The 20,239-nt window shown below is 45.0% G+C and overlaps 1 protein-coding gene across 3 annotated transcripts in view; it reads left to right on the forward strand.

The window, feature by feature from the left end:
* Window positions 1-17,166, forward strand: part of LOC142568047 (uncharacterized) — a 136,329-nt gene extending 119,163 nt beyond the window's left edge. For 2 of the 3 annotated variants that reach the window (XM_075678125.1, XM_075678124.1), the window contains one exon: window positions 14,829-17,166. In XM_075678125.1, the coding sequence (XP_075534240.1) occupies window positions 14,829-15,238 (410 nt within the window). In that variant the 3' untranslated portion in view covers window positions 15,239-17,166. Of the gene's footprint in view, window positions 1-9,674; window positions 9,873-14,828 lie in introns of those variants that run through there. The other variant, XM_075678126.1, reaches the window with a different exon arrangement.
* Window positions 17,167-20,239: the final 3,073 nt, after the last annotated feature.

The raw sequence follows: 20,239 nt of genomic DNA on the forward strand, positions 1-20,239 counted from the left end.
AAAAGTGTGATCATTATGCGAATAAATACGGTACCTTACAGGCCCATAGGACATTGTGTAAGGGGGTGCGAAAAAAATCCCAGCAGTGCATACACAACCAGATGAAAAAGAACATGGTAAATACATGGTAAATAAAATTTGTGCACATAATAGCAGTAAAGAAGAGGAGACTAAGCAATGCGGAAATAACATGAAGAAATATGGTACATAGTTTAAAGCACACGATAACATGAAAAGTGCATGGCGCATGAATAAGTGCGCAATTCATCAAGCGTGAATATGAAATGAATATGAATGAATGAATATGAAACATGAATATAAAACATGAATAAACGTGAGCTGAAACATGAATATGAAACATGCTAAATGATGGCTTCAGTGAAATGTGTAATAAGTTGGTGATGGAATGTATCAGGATGAGACAGAGATGTGATGCTGTAAGGTAGATTATTCCATAATCTGATGGCTCATGGAAGTGCTGATGAATTAAAAGGTAAAGTGTCACCATAGATCCATGTAAGACTCAAATGATTATGAAATCTTTTGGACGTGCGGAATGGGACATCGGCGTGAAAGGAACATGGATCTATTGGAGTGTACATACTTGTGAAATACTGTTAGTAGAGCGATGTTGCAGCGTGTGCCTAAAGATTGGAGAAAAAGATCAGTTTTAATCTGAGTGACACTTGAATGGTAGTTATAGTTTCTTGAGATGAATCGTGCGGCCCTATTTTGGATGGATTCTAAAGTGGTGACCATCTCATTATGATAAGGAGACCAATCTGAGGAAGCAAACTCAAGTTGTGGGCTAACAAAAGTAAGGTAGGCTAGTTTGCTAATATTAGCAGGGGAACTTATGAGGTTACGGCGTAGGTGCCCTAAAGACTTAGAGGCGACGGTGCATATGGATGTGATAGGAAATGACCATAAAAGATCTGATAAAAGGTTAACACCAAGATATTTGTAATGGGAGACGTGAGACAGTAAGTCATCTTGAAGATGGTATATATAACTAGAATTGTTATGTTTGTAGCTGAATTAGATAATTTTACATTTCGATACGTTAAGGGTCATTAACCATGTTTTGCACCACTCTTTGATAAGATAAAGATCGGATTAGAGTGCCAGGTCATCAGCAGATTTAATGGGGCAGTAGATGATACAATCATCCGCAAAAATTTGCATACAGGAATAAATGTTATTAGGTAAATCATTTATATTGTCACAGTCAGTAATGTGGGAAAAGGAGGACGATGATGGTGGCCTTGGAGACGACGAAGAAGAGTGTAGCATTATCACTGCTCTACGCTTGCTGGCTCAGCCATTAAAAGCCATCTGTAGATAGACGCACGCTTCTTCCTTCCCATAACATCTATGGTGGACGTTCGGGGTAATCACTTGCACAAGACGGAGCTCCGCAGCGGACGTAACCTGGCCGCCATGTCATCTGAAGGAGAGTTCAACCACGGCCCCGTTGTCGCCACCGACGATCATCCTGGCCCAGCCTCGCGACCCTGGCATGTTTTCCAGGATCGACAACGTTGACGTCGATGACTGGTTGCAGAATTATAAATGGGTCAGTGCACTCAACAGGTGGGATAACACGCTTATGCTGGCCAATATTCTACCTCAAGAAAACAGCACGGGTCTGGTTCGAAACACACGAAGAAGAGATTACGGGTTGGGACCAGTACAAGCAGAAGCTTAGAGATTTGTTCAGCTAGCCCGTCGGCCGCCAACGTGCTGCGAAGAAGGACCTTGGGACCCATGTACAGACGTCCACTGAATCTTACGTGGCGTATATACAGGACGTCCTCACCCTTTGCCGCTACGTGGATAACAATATGGCAAAGGCAGACATGGTCAGCCACGTTTTAAAAGGCATCACGGACGACGCATTTAACCTGATTGTTTGCAAGAACGTAACGGTCGGTGAAATCATTAACGAATGTCGCTGCTTTGAAGACGCGAAGAGTCACCACATAGTTCAACAGTTTACGTGTCTACCTAATACTGCAGCTTCATCGACATGCGAAGACGTGTGTCCACCGCGTGAGCCCACCTCCTGCGAGAACGTCGTACGTATCGTTCGGCGAGAAATCAAAGCAGCGTCTCCTGCCACGCCGGTGACGCAATGCTTTGACGATTCCCGGCCGCTTGTGTCTCTCATTCAGTCGGTAATTTGCCAAGAACTTGCCAGTGTGGGCCTTCCGTCCATCTGCTCCGCCAGCCGTCCTGACTTTGCTTCGTCTGCTGCCTCTGCCCCTGTTCACCAGAGCCAATACGGTCCATATCCGAGCTATCGCAACCCGGCCGAATGGCGCACACATGACGATAGACCCATCTGCTTTTACTGTGGACGTGTGGGCCACATCTCTCGCCACTGTCGAAGTTCCTGGCCATCCCACTCTCGACCAAGCTTTCCCGCCTACCACCGCTCCCCACTGAATCCTCGCCCGCCATCACTCTCCACCGAGGTTGAAGACGCTCCTGACAACGCTCGAGCCACCGTGACCAGCTGCTCGCCATCACCACATAGTCGCCGCTCCCGTTCACCCCAGCTGCGTCGCTCTCTATCCCCAGCTTACCGTCGTCGCTCTCCAACAGGAAACTAACTGGGGCAGCTCCTGGAGGTGATGCTGCTCTAAAACCCCGGCCTGGAATTCCTCTGCTGACCCTGCCTACTAATCGGAACCTTCTGGACGTGGATGTGGATAGTTTGCCCGTTACAGCACTCATCGACACTGGAGCCCAAATTTCCATCATGAGTGCGGAGCTTCAAACGCGCTTGAAGAAAGTACTGACTCCTGCTCCGACTCGACTGCTCCAGGTCGCCAACGGTGGAACTCCGGCTGTGCTTGGAATGTGTACTGCTCGTGTCAGTGTCGCCAGTCACCACATGTCCGTTTTGTTTGGTGTGCTTGAACGTTGCCCTCACAATGTTATCCTCGGACTCGACTTTTTGGCCGCCCATTCTGCTCTGATTGACTGTTCAGCCGGTGTTGTACAACTTGACCTACCCCTACCTGTTCCCACTCACCTTCCGGCTCAAGCTCCAACTCAGCTTTGTTTCGCGGATTTTATACGCCTGCCATCTCTTGCAGCAACTTGCAGCCCTGTCTTAGCCTGCCCACCTGTACCTGACGGAGACTATGTCCTTACTCCCGCGACTTCAGTCCTGCTTTCTCACAATGTCTCCTTCCCGCACACCATCGTTTCTGTTGCGAACAATCAGACATGTCTTCCCATCCTAAATTTCGGACAGCGCCCACAAGTACTTCCTCGAGGCACGTCTCTAGCCACGTTGTCACCGACACACGAGTGCCACATTTCCGCTCTATCTGTTGCGCCGTCTTCGACCAATGCTGATTCTGCGCCTTCTGCATCAGCCCGGACCGACGACTTTACAAAGATGATTGCACCGGACCTCTCAACCCAACAAGCCGCAGAGCTCCGCGGTCTCCTCGAGTCCTACTCCGACATTTTTTACCTGAACGAACGCCCTTTGTGTCAAACTACGGTCGTGAAGCATCGTATAAATACCGGCAATGCAGCACCTGTTCGCTGATGCCCATACCGGGTGTCGCCTTCTGAGCGACAAGTTATCCAGAGCGAGGTTGACAAGATGCTTGCCAAAGGGGATTATTGAACACTCTTCCAGCCCGTGGGCATCCCCGTTGTTCTTGTCAAAAAGAAGGATAACAGCTGGCAATTCTGCGTTGACTATCGTCATCTAAACACGATCACCAAGAAAGATGTATATCCACTTCCCCGCATTGACGATGCTCTGGATTGTCTCCACGGTGCCACTTATTTTTCATCTATAGACCTTCGCTCTGCATATTGGCAAATTGCCGTGGATGAAATGGACCGTGAATGGACCGCATTCGTCACACCAGACGGCCTATATCAGTTCCGGGTAATGCCTTTTGGCTTGTGCAATGCCCCGGCGACCTTTGAACGGATGATGGACATGCTCTTACGTGGTTTGAAATGGTTCATTTGTTTGTGCTACTTGGATGACGTCATCGTATTCTCTTCAACTTTTGCGACGCATCTTGAAAGACTTTCATCTGTTCTTTCTGTTTTTCGCACCGCTGGCTTACTGCTCAACTCGTTCAAGTGCCACTTTGGTCACCGCCAAATAACCATGCTCGGACACCTCATCGATTTGTCAGGCGTTCGCCCCAACCCCGCTAAAGTTCATGCTGTGCAGAATTTCCCCATGCCAACTTGTGTCAAAGATGTTCGCAGCTTTACTGGCCTTTGCTCGTACTTCCGCAGGTTTGTGGAAAATTTCACCCATGTTGCCCGTCCCCTGACTGACCTCCTGAAGAAAGACGTTCCTTTCTGTTGGGGCTCTGAACAGGCGTCTGCTTTCTCACAGCTCATCACGCTGCTCACCACACCTCCTGTTCTCGCCCATTTTGACGCCTCCGCTCTGACAGAAATCCGCACCGACGCCAGTGGCTACGGTATCGGCGCAGTTTTAGCTCGATGCCAATGTGGGCACGACCGTGTCATCGCCTACGCCAGCCGCCTCCTCTCTCCCGCAGAGCGCAATTACTCGATTACTGAGCACAAGTGTCTCGCCCTCATTTGGGCGGTGGGCAGGTTCCGACCCTACATATATGGTTGACCATTTACATTTACAACCGACCACCACGCCCTTTGTTGGCTTTCCTCCCTCAAGGATCCCACCGGACGCCTCGGTCGCTGGGCCCTACGGTTACAGGAATACTTATACACTGTGGTCTACAAGTCGGATCGTCTACATCAGGACGCCGACTGCCTGTCTCGTCATCTTGTCGATGTACCGGACGGTTTAGTGGATGTCGCACCGATCTGCATTCTTTTGCTCTCTGCCTTGCAAGACATTGGCGCTGAACAACGACGTGATGAGTCGTTACGCCCCATTATCGAACGCCTGCTCTCTGATCCGTCTGACCCATCCCTTCACTTGTTTATACTAAAAAATGGCATCCTGTATCGCCGTAACATGCACCCCGACGGGCCCGAGCACCTAACCGTCATTCCGTCTCGTCTGCGACAGATTGTACTGCAGCAACTGCATGACGTTCCCACCGCTGGACACCTTGGTGTCACGCAGACCTATGACCGAATTCGGCGACGGTATTTCTGGCCCCGTCTCAACCGCTCCGTCCGGCGCTATGTCGCCGTGTGTGAGTCGTGTCAACGCCGGAAAAGACCAGTTGTGCCTCCTGCCGGACTGCTGCAGCCTTTGGATATACCAGCCGATCCTTTTTTTCGCATTGGCGTTAATCTTCTCAGACCATTCCCTATATCAAATTACGGAAATAGGTGGATTGCCATCGCTACGGACTATACAACTCGCTGTGCCATTACTAGAGCCCTACCGACCAGCTGTGCCACAGACGTCGCTGATTTCTTGCTTCACGACGTTATCTTGCACCACGGTGCACCTCGTCAACTTCTCACCGATCACGGCAGATACTTTCTTGCCAAAGTCATAGACGACCTACTTCGATCATGTGCTACTAAACACAAACATACTACCGCTTACCATCCTCAAACTAATGGTCTTACCAGATGCCTGAATCGCACATTAACTGACATGTTAGCAATGTATGTTTCCTCCGATCATCGCGACTGGGACATTGCTGTACCATTTGTCACGTTCGCCTACAATTCCTCGCGCCATGACACTGCTGTATATTCACCCTTCTATCTCCTCTTCGGCCGTGAGCCGACTTTGCCTTTCGAGACTCTCCTTTCGACCACACTCGACTCGCCGACAGAGTACACTCGAGATGTCATAGCCACAGCGACCCAAGCACGCCAGATTGCCTGCATTCGTCTTTCTGCTTCACAGACACGCCAGAAGTGCCGTTATAACCAGCGCCATCACGATGTGCACTACGAACCAGGTGCTCTTGTGCTAGTCTGGTATCCAACTCGGCGTGTTGGCCTTTCAGAGCAATTCCTCTCGCGATACTATGGCCCTTACCACATCCTTCGCCAGGTGACCCCTGTCACATATGAAGTGTCTCCGCTGGATGCCACCGTGCCTTCACCTCTCTCTGACATCATCCATGTCAGCCCATCTCATACTTTACCTTTCTCAGACCGATGAGCCGCACCAATAAAGTGCTTTTTCCGACGGGTGTGATGTCACTGTCGGCAATGTGGGAAAAGGTGGACGATGATGGTGGCCTTGGAGACGACGAAGAAGAGTGTAGCATTCTCGCTGCTCTATGCTTGCTGGCTCAGCCATTAAAAGCCATCTGTAAATAGACGCACGCTTCTTCCTTCCCGTAACAATATAAATAAGAAATAATAATGGACTGACTACGCTGCCCTGTGGCATACAAGAGGTAACTGAGGAAAGATTAGAGGACAGATTATTAACAAGTATGAACTGTTGGCGACGCGAAAGGAAGTTACGAAGCCATGATAACAAGTCTAGACGGAGTGATGATAATTTTGAAATCATGCGGCCGTGAGCAATGCAGTCAAAGGCTTTGGTAAAGTCAAGAAATATACAATCATTTTGGAGGTTATCGTTCATACTAAAATCTAAGTCAGTTGTTAGTTCGAATACCTGTGCTTTGCAGAAATAATTCTTTCTAAACCAATGTTAATCAGCGTAAAAAAATTTATTGTGCTCAAGATGACTGAAAACATTAGATGCAATTAGATGCTCTAGCATTTTGCAGAAAATGCGCGTAAGAGATATAGGACAGTAATTCTCAGCTGGCATTCTGTTTCCAGTTTTAAATATGGATATTACTTTAGCTACCTTCCAGTCAGGTGGTAGCATTCCAGTAGTTAAGGATTGCTGAAAAATGTGAAATAAAAATTTACTAGACACTGCAATTGTATTTTTTAATATTTTAGAATTAATGCCATCAATACCGGCTAAAGTAGATACCTTAAGGTTATTTATAAGGCACTTGATGCCTTCTTCAGTTATTTCAATGGGTGTCTTGTAGTGGTAATCAAGATTGGGAACTTCAGGTAGAGTGGACTTCTGAAGTGAACACAGATGAGAAGAAGGTGTTGGATATTGCGGGGCACTCATTGTCTGGGACGGGAGTGTTGTTACTTTGTAGGGAAGTGAAACGAGTGTCACGATCAGTATTTGCTTCCAAAACTTTTTAGGATTACTTTTCATATGTGATGGAAGATCATGTGCACAGTATTTATCTTTCGCAACCGATAAGGCATAGCAATAGGATTTTAGACAAACATTGTATCTATCCCAAGCTGAACGGGTACCCACACACTTGGCAGTGTGTTATAGCCTCTTTTTTTTTTCCTTAGTTGCTTAAGCTTCCTAGTGAACCAAGGGTTAGATTTATCTTTAGTTATTGGTGATTAGAGGCACGTACTGGCTGACCAAAGATGAAACACTATCTCTAAAGAGTGTCCAGTTTTCATCAATGCCTCAGTTGTTAAATGAAGGTAAAAATTTATCGTAAAAGAAGGTTTCAAGTTCTGTGTTGATATCTGTAAAATTAGCTTTATCGTAATGGTAAATCGTCTTCGTCACATAGCCCATAAATTTAGCTGAAGTAAAGGATTATCACTGAATCCATCCAAGTGTGTTATCTCTTTAATCATTTATGGTGCTGTTGTAAGTATTAGATCTAATATATTGGTCTCATGGGTGAGTTGGTTAATGACTTCAGTCAGGTGGTAATCAAGTATCAAGTTACAGAATTCTGCTGAAATATGACAAGATGATGATAGTTGAGCCCAGTTGATTAAGGGGTAATTAAAATCCCCTATGAAATAGATGCTATCAGTAGGAAGCAAGTCCCGTGGGCCATTCTCTGCTAGTCTGCAAGCTGCGAAATATGAGTCGTGGTGGTGGGCCTTTTATAGGAGCACTAATATAGGTTTGCGAGGCGTTCTTTCTGAGGAAGTTTTCTTTTTTTTTCTCACTTGGCAGAAGTGATGAGTCGGAAGAGTAAATGAGGGCCAGCCCTCTCGTCCTTCAGTTTTGAGCTCAAAGCGCAATGCTGGTACATCAGTGTGATGTCACGGATTTGAAGTGTTTTTAATAATGTAAAGATGTGTAAAATACTAACTATATATAGGAGTAGGTCCTGAAGTAAGAAACTAATGGAATTTCCTGTACATAGTAAACCCAATGATGTAAAGTGTAGTTGCAATTAGTGGAAGAAAAAGGAAACGTAAATAGACAATAAATTGAGGACTGTAGTAGTGTTAAACAATGTGACAAATAAGATGTCAAGAGACATTGAGCAGCTATAAATCACGTCCACTGAATGCAGCAAATTAAATTACGGTAATTTTAAGTTTATATTAAGTAATCGTAAGCCTATATTAAAAGTAGATGTAGTAGAATCTTGGTAAATGGAAACCACCTGAGCATGATTGCCACCTGAATGGAATATCCTTATGAATGGTTGGCTTTTCACTAAGGCAGTGCAGAAAGAAAGCTCGCTAAACGGAACCACATTTTTTTCAAACTCTGCACAAACAGAGCTAAACAGCCAGTGTTGGTGTCAACGCAACCGGCATTGCTGTTAATGCCTTTGCTTTTCTTGCTTTCTCACCAAGATCAAATTTATTGACTTCGAGAGTGGTGGCGTAGCTAAAATGGCAAGTTTTTTTTCCATATGAATCCTCTTTTTTTTTTCTTTTTGTAATGATGTTTTGTGCTGCTAGCTCTAGCTGGCAGCTGTTTGTAAGTAGAAACTTTGTAAGAAGAAACTTTTCAATCAGATCTGCCACACCTTTAATCTGCTGTTGACAATAAGGTAGGTGCATCATTAAGTTTAATCTCCCGGTAAGTGAAACTCGACATACAGAACTTATTTCCCTGGTCCCTTAAAGTTCTGTTTAGCGAGAGTCCACTGATCTTGAAGGCAACTGAAAATATGGGGGGTGGAGGGGAATCAGAAAAAATGTGAATAAGTGGTTGGAAAGGATAAAATGCAGTGCTTCTTTTAGTGTCAGATGTTTTTATTTTTTCCGACTTATAGTAACCAGCTTATGTATTGAGAAGACTTTTTGTACACAAGAGCATTTTGTTATCAGTCAGCAGTCTGGCACCAGTCACTTATTAGTGATCGACATGATGGCAATGGCCAATTCCAAATGGCGCTCGCGTGGGAGAAGTCTTCTGAGTAGCATGTGTACAGCCTCCCGGATTCTTTAATAATGTCCTGTGATCATCAACTGCACAGCGCCTTCAAACGGCAAGTGTGATAGGCGATAGTGTGCGTGCACAAGCGTGCAAAGCACTATCCCTTGTGCTTTGCCTTTGTTATCTGTGAGGCTCACATAAATTATTGACAATACCTCATGCACACTCATAAATTACCAGCTTTCCTTTTCATCCTAATCCCCAGCCCATGCCCAGGTCCAGTAATAAAAAGAAAAATCACACGTTTTAGTTATGGATGTGTTTTGCTTCAGTCCAGTCTTTTGTAAACACAACTGGGCTAATGTACCTCTGACCTGCCCGTCTCCTGAAAGGAACATCGTAGCAGACTACGCTTGCACTAGAGAGTGCTTTAGTGCACCTGCACACGCCATAGCCGACCCTCGTGGCGTCTTGCTGTCACTATATGGAGTGCCGTGTGGTGGATGCCTTGCACGGTATTATTAGATGTCTGGGAAGTCGTACACCCAGACACCCTTGTGCTTGCATGTTTCAGGAACTCCAAGTCCGCCACCTGAGGAGGAGATCTGGTAACAGCATTCATAACCACTGTAGACTCTGTGTGGAGATCTGGTAGGCGCCGGGGACCTGCCAATGAAATGGCCTCTCGAAGGCACCGATATCTGTATCTAGTCAGCTGTGTGTTATCTGCTGTATGTTACCAGTCAATCATAAAACAATCTTCATGCATTAATGTCCCAGTCAGTCTCATCCTTGCACCCTTTTCCAAGGTGCTTGTTGTTCTGCATGCAATTTTGGCATCTTTACCAGTGCCTTGTGTCGGTGCAGTGCAGGACTGGGCCAGTATGCTTGAGTGATCACTTTTAGAGATGATGTCACTTCCACAAGATTTTGTGTGACTTTGCATCAAAGTATGAGGCTAACCGTGTTCCCGACATTGTGCAAAGCTTGCCATCTTACACGGTTAGGGGAACTCTGCTCTGATGTTTGCCGTGTCGAGTCGTGAAATTTCGAGAAAGTGACTGCTTCCCCGAAGTGATCGCTCAAAAGTGCTGCCCTTGGTGCGCTGCATGAGTGTGTGCATGTTTTGGGCAGTCCTGCTTCATTGCATTGCGATAAGAACAGATGGAATGTTGCCAGCAGCTGCCTTGGAAAAGCAAGAGCATTACATTCAGCGACACAGCAACTGTCAGGTTAAGGGTAACTCAAATATTATGTATAGGTTCAAAGCAAAGAAACTAGCGCAATTTTAGTAATCATGTCATTTTGTAGTGAATGTGTTGTGCAAAAATTATTTCAGGCACCAAGTCATTCCAAGTCTTGCTACTTTTTCATGTACTTTTGCTGTTCCCATCGCTTGAAGTGTTGACAACAATTATGCCTCTGGAGAAACCCTCACGGCATTGATTTTGTTTCATCTTGCACTGATATAGTTCTGCTGCACATGAATGTATTAATCCTACCTTATCCTGAATGTTCATTCCATTAATTATTTTAATTTGACATGTCCAAAAAGAAAATACACAGTTGCCAAATATTTTGTATAGTTTTGATGGTATACTTGTATTTTTTCTATGCTGTGGAATTTGTTTATGTACAACAGCCCGTTTCTTTGTCTGAACATTTACTTTAGAAAGCCTAATAGTCAGTGCACCTATTTTAGAAAAGTAGATTGCCAGTAGGTTTGATTTTCTTTGCTACCATCCTTGACCTGAGTGTCAAGCTTTTAGAGTTTCTCGTTTAACCTGAAGTTGTTTCTTTAGTGAACAGTGGGATTAGAAAGATGGAGCAGGTCAGGTAGATGTAGCAACACGCCAGTGAGGAGTTAAGAAAAAAATGCACTAAGAATTAGAATAGAGAAGGTAAAATTCATGACATAAACATGCAAGGTGGTCGCAAGCAGAAAAAAAATGGCTGGAAATTGAAACGCAGCTGAATGATGACGCTATTAGTATGTACGCCTTGACCGAAACATATCTACGAGGTTTGGAGCAGCCACTTGTTATTAATAATTTTGTGCAGGAAGGGTGCAACAGAATGACTGGGTCAAGAAAAGCGTAAGTGTAGGCAAGCTAATTAGGCGAGGAATAAAGTGGCAAAGGGTAAAAGAGACATGTAAGCAACATATATAGATTAGTGGCACATTGTAAGGCAAAATTATAGGGCTTGGTGTAGCTTACCTGCGGACAGGCAGTTGCGATAAAAATAAAGGATTGACTGCGTTAGAAACGATATTAATGAGTTCAGGAAGTCAGACGATATGGTGTTATAGACGGATATACTGATTACAATGGTTCGCTAGTGCTGGATCTGTGAAATGAACAGAATGTATAGCAAACAAAGAAAATCAGTGTCACGGGCAGGTAATGTGGCAATGCAGAAACAGGCAGTCACATAAGAAACGGTCTTCGAATGACTAGGCCTAATGATGATAGATGAACACGGAGAAGATAGCCTGGGCAGTGATCATAAAGGTTTAACCTTAAGATTTGTGAGGGATAATAGCAAAAAAAAAAATGAACCAGTAGCATCAGAATTTCTAAAAATGAATGAAAAGCAGATAACAGAGAAATAAAAAAAAAGTAGAGAAGGAAATGGAGATGTTTTCTACAACAGTCTGGAAATATAAGGAACTGGTAGAAGTTGTGCAACAGCAGGACATAACAGAGACATGGCAAAAGAAATTGTTAGATTTGAAAGAGGGAGCCACGTAAGTTGTAGAACAAGGAAATAAAGCAACCTATGGAAGAGCGAAAGCAGGCATCGAGGGATCATCGAGAAGCCAAAGAGTTGGGATTACATAAAGAAGAGGTGCTCCTGAGGTGGAACAAACAGCGGCAAAAGAAAAGGGTGGCAAGTGAGCTCGTGCAAGAGAAAATTAAATGCGCAAGTGAACATTGGGTGCATAACATTTGCAAAAGAGACAAAGGCATCCAAAAAAGTTTCTGGAACCACATAAGAGCACTCGGAGCTTCAAGAAAAAATCGCAAGTGGCTATAAGTGATGAAGATAGTAAAATCTTCGAAGGAGACCATGAACTGTGATACATCAGAGACATTATTACAGATAACTTCAGCACAAAAGAAAGCTTAGTTCAGACTCAAACAGATCTAGCAACAACAGAGAGCCCTGATAGATCAAAATTTAGCTCAGAAAGCTTTTATTGGAGAAAAGCAGAAGAAAGGTTCCCTAATAATGTGGCAGCAATACCCGATGCACTCCCAATGCAACTAATCAAAAACCTTGGACCAAAGAGCAAGGCAATGTTGACTAATGCCCTACAGCAAGTGACTAAAACGAAGAAAATACCAGTTGGATGGCGTCAAAGAAAAGTGAACCTTATCTACAAAGACAAATGTGATCGAGATAGGACAAGCTCGTACAGGCCAGTTACAGCAATGTTGGTGATATATAGGATGGCAATGCAAGCCATAAAATTAGAGCTGTTGAAGTAGGTGGAGCAAAATTATCTAGTAGGAGAACTACAGAATATGTTCAGACCAGGCAGATGCTTAGCAGATATATGTTTTTACTAACTCAATGCAGAGATTTCAGTAGCTCAGAATAGACCTTGATGGATAGCATTTCAAGATATTAAGGTAGCCTATGACGACGTAGACAGGGAATTGTTATGGGATATTCTTAAGCAGTAACGCGTAGATGACGATTTAGTGGAGCTGCTGAGGGCGGTATATAGAGACAACCGACTACAAATCGTATAGGAAGGCCGAAAAGGTAATGAAGTGGTGGGAACATAGAAAGATGACTGGAAAACAGTGAATTAGGGTTTAGTTTATCCTACATGCGTAATGGGCAAATGGTGCAATAGAAGCTCCCTGGACTGATGTATGCAGACGGCATAGTGCTCACTAGCGGACAATGCAAGAGATTTACAGAGACTGGTCAGTATGCGTGGCAATGCAGCGACATATCTAGGCCTTAAGTTTAGCACAGAGAAATCGGGAATTACGATCCGTAATGAAAAGTCTACTAATTACATGGTGTCAATTCAACAGGGAGTAATACCCATAGTCAAGCAATATATTTGTCACCACCCCGTTTCAAAGGGAATGCCAATAAATCATCATCATCATCATAACCATTTAACCATGTTACAGGAAATAAAGTCTATTTTTAAAGCCGTTCTAATGGTGTCATATTGAAAATCCTTCCAAGTGGCCTTTTACCTAGTCAGCAACATTGCTCAGAGCTGCCTTCTTTAAACATCCTAAAAATGTTGTAGCCAAGAGTAGTTGGATGTTGTGCTGGTCTTGGGGGTTCAGATCCACTTTGTACCCCTGCACTGAAGAGTAGCAAATCATGGAAGAGAATGACCTGTGTGATGAATGAGAATGCAAAAACAAGTAACAGATACAATGGTGAATAGCATGGTCTTCGAATCAAGGAAGCCAAATCAGGGGCATACTTAGGTGCACACCAATATAAAACATAACTTAATAGCCTTAATCTCAAATTATTATACACTATAAGAATGCACAATGTAGAAAGCCATGGGAAAGAACAATGACCAGCAAAGTAAACCTGACCACTGATAACCAATCACTTAATGCATTGCAGTCTTATGTATTGATAGTGAGCGCACTACCTAACAAGAATGGCAATAAACAGCAAATGGCATTGAAAAAGAAGCAAGAAATAAGTCAGTGAAGCAACAGTGTGAAACATTGCAACATGAGTGGAGAGTTTCCTCAGAAAAATATAAATTAAGCCCCACAAGAAACCGGCAGTTTACTGTTCGCGTCTCGCAGTTTACTTTTTTTTTTGTATAACGAACCAACTAGTTCTAGGACAAAATTTCATGACAAATTGCCTGTACATTGCTTGACAATGTAATTGTAATGCAAGGACGGTGGCTTGCATGTGTTGCACATTGTATGCCAAAGTGCTGCACACTTGGTGGTGCGAGAGCAGCATGCAACGCTACATGGGTGGGGGCCATCTATGATATCAACTTCTCATGGCTTGTATGTGCATGACAAAAGCCATTATCTGAGTTTTGCTTTGTGCATGGCTTGCCGGTCACTGTTTTCATGGCACATGCCTCGGAATACACAGATTTATTATGCAAGTGGTAGTCCGTGCTTGGTAGCATATGAAAATGACCACATACAAACAAGAGATCTGATGGCAACGAACGTGGCATGTTGCACCTTGCTACTTAGAATGATCATTTGCTGATGTCATCTCAACTTCTGCATGCCAGAGATCTATGCTGTCTCCAGTGGGGTTGACCTTTGAGTTTTCACACCGAGCATCGAATGTGCGACTGCTACACTGAAACTGCACCAAGCCATTGTAACTGCAAGCTGATTATCTGAGAACAGAACACTGCACTTCTGCATGGACATGGCATCTTGTGTAAAACGGTGTTGGTGCTAGTTCTGCTGCTGGCTATACTTGTTATAGTGCAAGGGACTTCATAGCAGCTTGGAGAACAGCCTGTATTTGGAATGTGGACATGCATCAACATTGTCATTCCCATTTTGACCCGTCTCCACCATCCTTTGCTGCTTCTTCCCCTGCCATTTTTGTCAGCATTCTGCAAGGGCGCCACTGTTTCAATCTCACCTCCGTGAACATCCTTCTGTAGGAATCAAGGATGAGTGTTGTCCAGTGCCTTCGCAGTTTGTTGACTACAGGTTTGCCATGGTTTGCCACCACATTACAGGGGGCTCTCGAGGTCGTGGTGAAGGTGGCAGGCGATCCTCCCACCACGGTCCCATAGGTGGCCGATGCCGAGGCAGCTCTGGCGACTCAGGAGTTAGCGGCGACGAGAGCTTCCACGGAAAAGCGAGGCATTTGCGCCGAGGTGGCAGTGCTGGTAAAGGCGTGATCAATGGCCAAGATGTTTCTCATCATCGGGGCTCGAGGCACGACAACCAGCGACACCACAGCGCACGCTCGGACGTCTCGGAAGGCTCTACTTCCGATGACACGCAAGGTACGCAAGAACCGCCACCGCCACTGTCAGCAGATGATACAATGGAGAGTGGTCCAGTGGAGAGCGGTTCATCAGAAGAGCCCAGCGAGCAAGCTGCACCTTCTGAAGCAAATTCTGAGGGCCTGTGGGAGAAATGAACATCACCACTGAACATCTCAGCAGGAGGGCAAGCCATCAGATGGCCTATGAGGAAAGTGTAGGGTGGCGATGCTTGTACATGTAGCAAGTGATTTCGCCAAGGTCCACCTAAAGAGGCTTCGAGGCCACTGAGCCTCGATATTAACACTGGCAATACAGGCCGGAGCGGCAGAAAGTGTTGAATAGATATGTAGTACGTTTAGAGGATGGACAAAAAAACCTTGCAATGGAATGGAACTCATAGTGTGTTTTTACGCCTTTTTGTTGCCGAAGAGTAACATTACAAAAGCTGCATACACTGCAGTGGTGAAGGTTTTAGGAATTTGACCAAGTTGTATCGTTGCTACGTACACGGAGGGTTTTACGGTATTTGCTCACCTCTTTGAGGCATGTTCTGCTTAGACCTTCCATGACATTTTTGTGGAAAACGTTTCTTGAAAATCTGTTTTACAGATTTACTCTGCCACAAGAAATGCGTAAAGTGGGGCACTCCTTGAGCAAGGCTCGGTATGTGCCAAGCCACTGCTTGAAAGAATACTACAGTTTTACAGAGGTGTGAGGTGCATGCGTACACGCAACTGTACAGGTTTACCCAACATCTTTCCTGAGCAGATATTTTGCCTGCCGTTTACTTCAAGGAGTGCTTACTTCTAGATTCCCGCTGTATCACCAGTGTTAAAGCAGTGCACCTATACAAGAGCTTTAACGAATACTGGGCTATTTGGCGGTGCCCATATAAATACACAAAGCAATTAAATGTTTGTATAAGTGTATGTGTGTCTGGGCACATCAACGAGTGTCCTGTTTTGCCCTGACTGGACGACATTGGATGAGCACAAATGTTGGTTGAGGACTCCGTGGGGCATGCAATGACATGTAAAATGACCTGCACTATGATGCAGACTGCTGTGGTAAAAAAAAATGCTGCCACAAGCGCATGTAAAAATACCATTGAGTTGTGATTATGTAGTCTTTCAAATTAGCAAAACTGGGCTGATTATGTGGCTGTCATTTATGTTTTTTTAGCTTTCTGCGATGCTCCTGGTTTTCAGGAGCTTAGAGCATTACATGGTTCTCGATAAGCTTCTGCTAGTGTGCGTACAATTTTAGTACGCTCATTTTGTACACAGTATTTTGTTTGCTGTCCTAACTTACACTTCTTGGTAGGTGTGTGCAAATAGTAATGTGTTTGACCAAATCAAATATTGAATACTGTATTTACTCGATTATATCGCGCCCTCGATTGTAACGCGCACCCATTTTCCACGACCAAGAAAAAAGTAAAAAAAAAACTCAATTTTAATGCGCACCCGCTTGCCCTGACCTAAAAAACTAAAAGTCCTTTACAGTACTGCGCAACTCAGTCTTTCATACAGAAAGAGAACTTTTTCTAACTTGGAAAAAAATAAAGATTTACTTCCAATGCACTAAAGTTGCGATAAATAAAAAAAGTTGCAGTTTTGCCCAAAGGACGAAGCATCGATTACGATAGCAAATTAGTAGACAGCTATACGGAATGTAAGGATAGTAGTTTTGTTGGCCATATAAACTTTTAAACATTTGCTTACTAGTTAAATTAACAAGCATGGTGCCACGTGCGCGCAAGCAAACATGAACACGTCTCACTCAGTGACCGTGGAAACCCTTTATCAAAATGCTGGAGCGAGGAAATGCAGTAGCACGAGCGAGGGAATCGACCTTTGTGCGGCCTCTCGCTTCAACACAAACTAAGCGACTAGAACACAGCGCAGTGCACCTAGATGCATAGACTCATCTCCGTCGCATATCACTTTCAAGATAAGGGCCGCGCGGCCGCACCGTACGTAGCAGCCACTAGAGTAGAACACATAGAACGATCGAAAGCTGAGCTAGTTGGTAAGGATTCTTTATGCAAAAGAGAAGTGAGGCGTGCAAACAGGACACAAGAGTAGAAAAGCAAACAATACGAACGCCGATTAGTCGGCATTCGTGTTGTTCACTTCTCTACTCTTGTGTCCTGTCTGCACACCTCACTTCTTTTTTGCATGAGTAGAACACCTCTCCTGTTTGCGCCGGCCCTGCACGCAAGTTTTGGGAATGCCGAACACCCATGATGCGGCCCGATTTCCGTCCGTCCCCGCACACATGATTGCTTTCCTTTTAATTGCAGCATCGTGATGAATTCGGCATGTCTTTGCAATCGGCACTTCCATGCTGATAGAGCAAACACGTAAAACGAGAAGACGGGCAGTGCACTAACCTAAGCCAAAGCAAGCATTGCCTAACCACACACTGCAGCACAAGGAGGAAACTATGGCAGCTAGGCTCGAAACGTGTATGAGGCAGCCATATTGAAATGCCGATGGCAATATGGTAACGCAGACTTAGGGTCGTACTTGATTCTAATGTGCACGCAATTTTTTAACCTGTTTTATTGGAAAAAAAGTGCGCGTTAGATTCAAGTAAATACGGTACTTTTCAAGTAGTCTCTTAACAAATAGCCCTGTTCACTACTACTAATATAAAACAGCGTTCATACCCTGATATCTATAATGGCAGCAAGTTTCCGTCATTACACTGCACATTATGAAATATGGTTCATTAAAAGAACGAATGGAGCATTATACTACTCTGTTTCATGCGTATATAGTAAGCAATGCTATGAAGGCTAAAGCGACTGCTCTCACTGCTTGCATGTGCAAACAAAAAGTGGTATTTCACATATGAAAGATAGATGTTGGTACACATTGTGTAATTCGATGTAACTTGATACAGTTCTCGATATAACTAAATTCTCAATATAACGAAGTATTTAACTTTCATAACCACTCGTCCATAGAACACCAAGCATTTAGAACCTTAATATAACGAAGTGCATTCGTATGTCGTTTCAATATAACCAAATTTTACTGCCACCGCAAAGGAATGCCAAGACGATGAATCCATGGATGCAGGACGCAGATGGTCAAATGATTGAATTACAAGTGGCTGTTTGCAAATGCACTTCTCAAATCAGGCTCTGCACGACAAGAGCGACCACTGAAGGGGAGCCACATCATGTTCCCTATAAAGTCCAAGTGCGATAAGATCGTATAGCGCCCCGCGCATCATCTGCTTTAGGTGCGAGTGAAAGTGTGTGAAGGTGAGAGAAGAAAGATGGTGGCTTCACGAGTGCTGGCTTCACGAGTGCTGCCTTCCCGCGTGGGCAAAGGCTAAGAGGGGGAGGGGAGCGAGATCGCGGTAACGTGATCAAGCGTGGACGAGGAGGTTGGGGGTGCGGAGTGGGTGTAAGTTGATGCAGCCTTGGCTGCACATGGCTGTAAGCACAGCTAAGTGCATATGCAGTCGCGTTCCCTGCTTTAGAGGAAACCTGCCATGTGTGCAAAGAGTGGGCGTGCCGAGACGGCGTGGCACCATGTAAACTGTCTCCCCATGCATTTAGCATTGAAGGTTGCATACACAGTCTCGAGTTTCGGTGACCCCTTGGAGCAAGAGGCAGATGAAGCATTCGCTCCCCCGTTGTCGGCGCTTTTCCTGATAGCGTTGTCCCAGTGCTGCCGACGCTATCAGCTGTGGGGGTAGAGCGCACGTAAACGCGTGGCTGGCTTCACTTAATTCGTACCGCCGATGTGGAGATATGGTCAACTTGGCATGAAACCGTATCATTCGTTGCTGACCCCCAAATGCATCACAATGAATTGTTTTCGCATTAAAATTTGCCTTTTTCGATTGCCCAGTAATTCAGAAAATTCTGCAGCCCCTTTCCATGTAAGAAAAATCGATCGGCAACTGTTTATTTACATGAAGGGTAAAATGTTAATAGAACAAAATTTCGATATAATGAAGCGAACTGCCGATTTTACCGACTTCGCTACAGTCGAACCCGACTATATCGAACCCTTTTACATCGAATTATTCTATATATCGAACAATTTCTGGACACGGTATATAGTTACAATGAGTATATATAGCAAAAATTACGCTTACATCGAACAAAAATAGCAGCGACGAACGATATATCGTACGTCAAGCGGCAGAAAGTGCCCCCCGAAGTTGGCTTTCCCTCACGGTGGCGGGAAAATCCGGCGGCGCAGCTCCATCCAACCGCTCTCCTTACCGTGACCATGCTGCCTCGGATGAGCCGTCGACACCCCCCTGCAAAAAATTATCCTGGCCCGCCCGCAGCGCTTGCTCAGACAGCCAATCAGTGGCTCTTGTACCCTCGTCGTGCAAGATGGCGAAAGTGCGAGTTGTCTTGCTGCTTTTCTGGATCATTGTGTTTGCAGTGTCCCGCAGTGTTGCCGTGATGAAGCGGCAGAATTCGCCTTTCGTCGTGAAGCTCGAAATCATAAATCGGGTCGAACGTGGTGAGAAGTCGAATATCCCCTCAGCATACAAGATTCCGAGGAGCACTCTCATCACGATCTTGAAGGATAAGGGGGAGATTAGGGCTAAAGCGGCCAAACTTGCGACCCGGTGCCTGTGGCGCCCAACGCTTACGCACGGCTTGTACGAATGGTTCATCCGTAATTGCTTCAGCCGTGCTGACTTCCACATGCTCAGTGATGACTGTAAATTCTGATGAATGCAACGAAGCTGTTGCCGGTGTTGCTGAAGTTTGGAGCGAGCTGTCAGAATTTCTGTAAGCTGTTGACGAATAAACAGTGGACGAGTTTGTGAGCACAGATGATGGTGTCGCGACCATGGGAGAGCCCAAAAACAAAGACTACATTGCCGACATTGTACCAAGCACAAGTGAAAGTGGGCACAATGAGAAAAGCAACGACGGTCCTTGGCCCACATCCTTCGAAGTGATTGTTGTGCTTACAGTAGTCCGGTGCTTCTACGCGAATGCGGAAAGTTGCGGCCTCAGCTGCTCCGACTCCTTAGACAATGTGGAAAAGTGCTTGCGTCGCAGGCAGCGAAATTGCCCAAGCCGAAGAAAATGCAGGGCTATTTCGTGCAAATCTAAGCTAGTTTTGAAATCCAATTATTCAGCAGGCTTATATTGAATTATGCTC

The sequence above is a fragment of the Dermacentor variabilis genome, unplaced genomic scaffold (genome assembly GCF_050947875.1).
Source record: "Dermacentor variabilis isolate Ectoservices unplaced genomic scaffold, ASM5094787v1 scaffold_16, whole genome shotgun sequence".
Lineage (NCBI taxonomy): Eukaryota > Metazoa > Arthropoda > Arachnida > Ixodida > Ixodidae > Dermacentor > Dermacentor variabilis.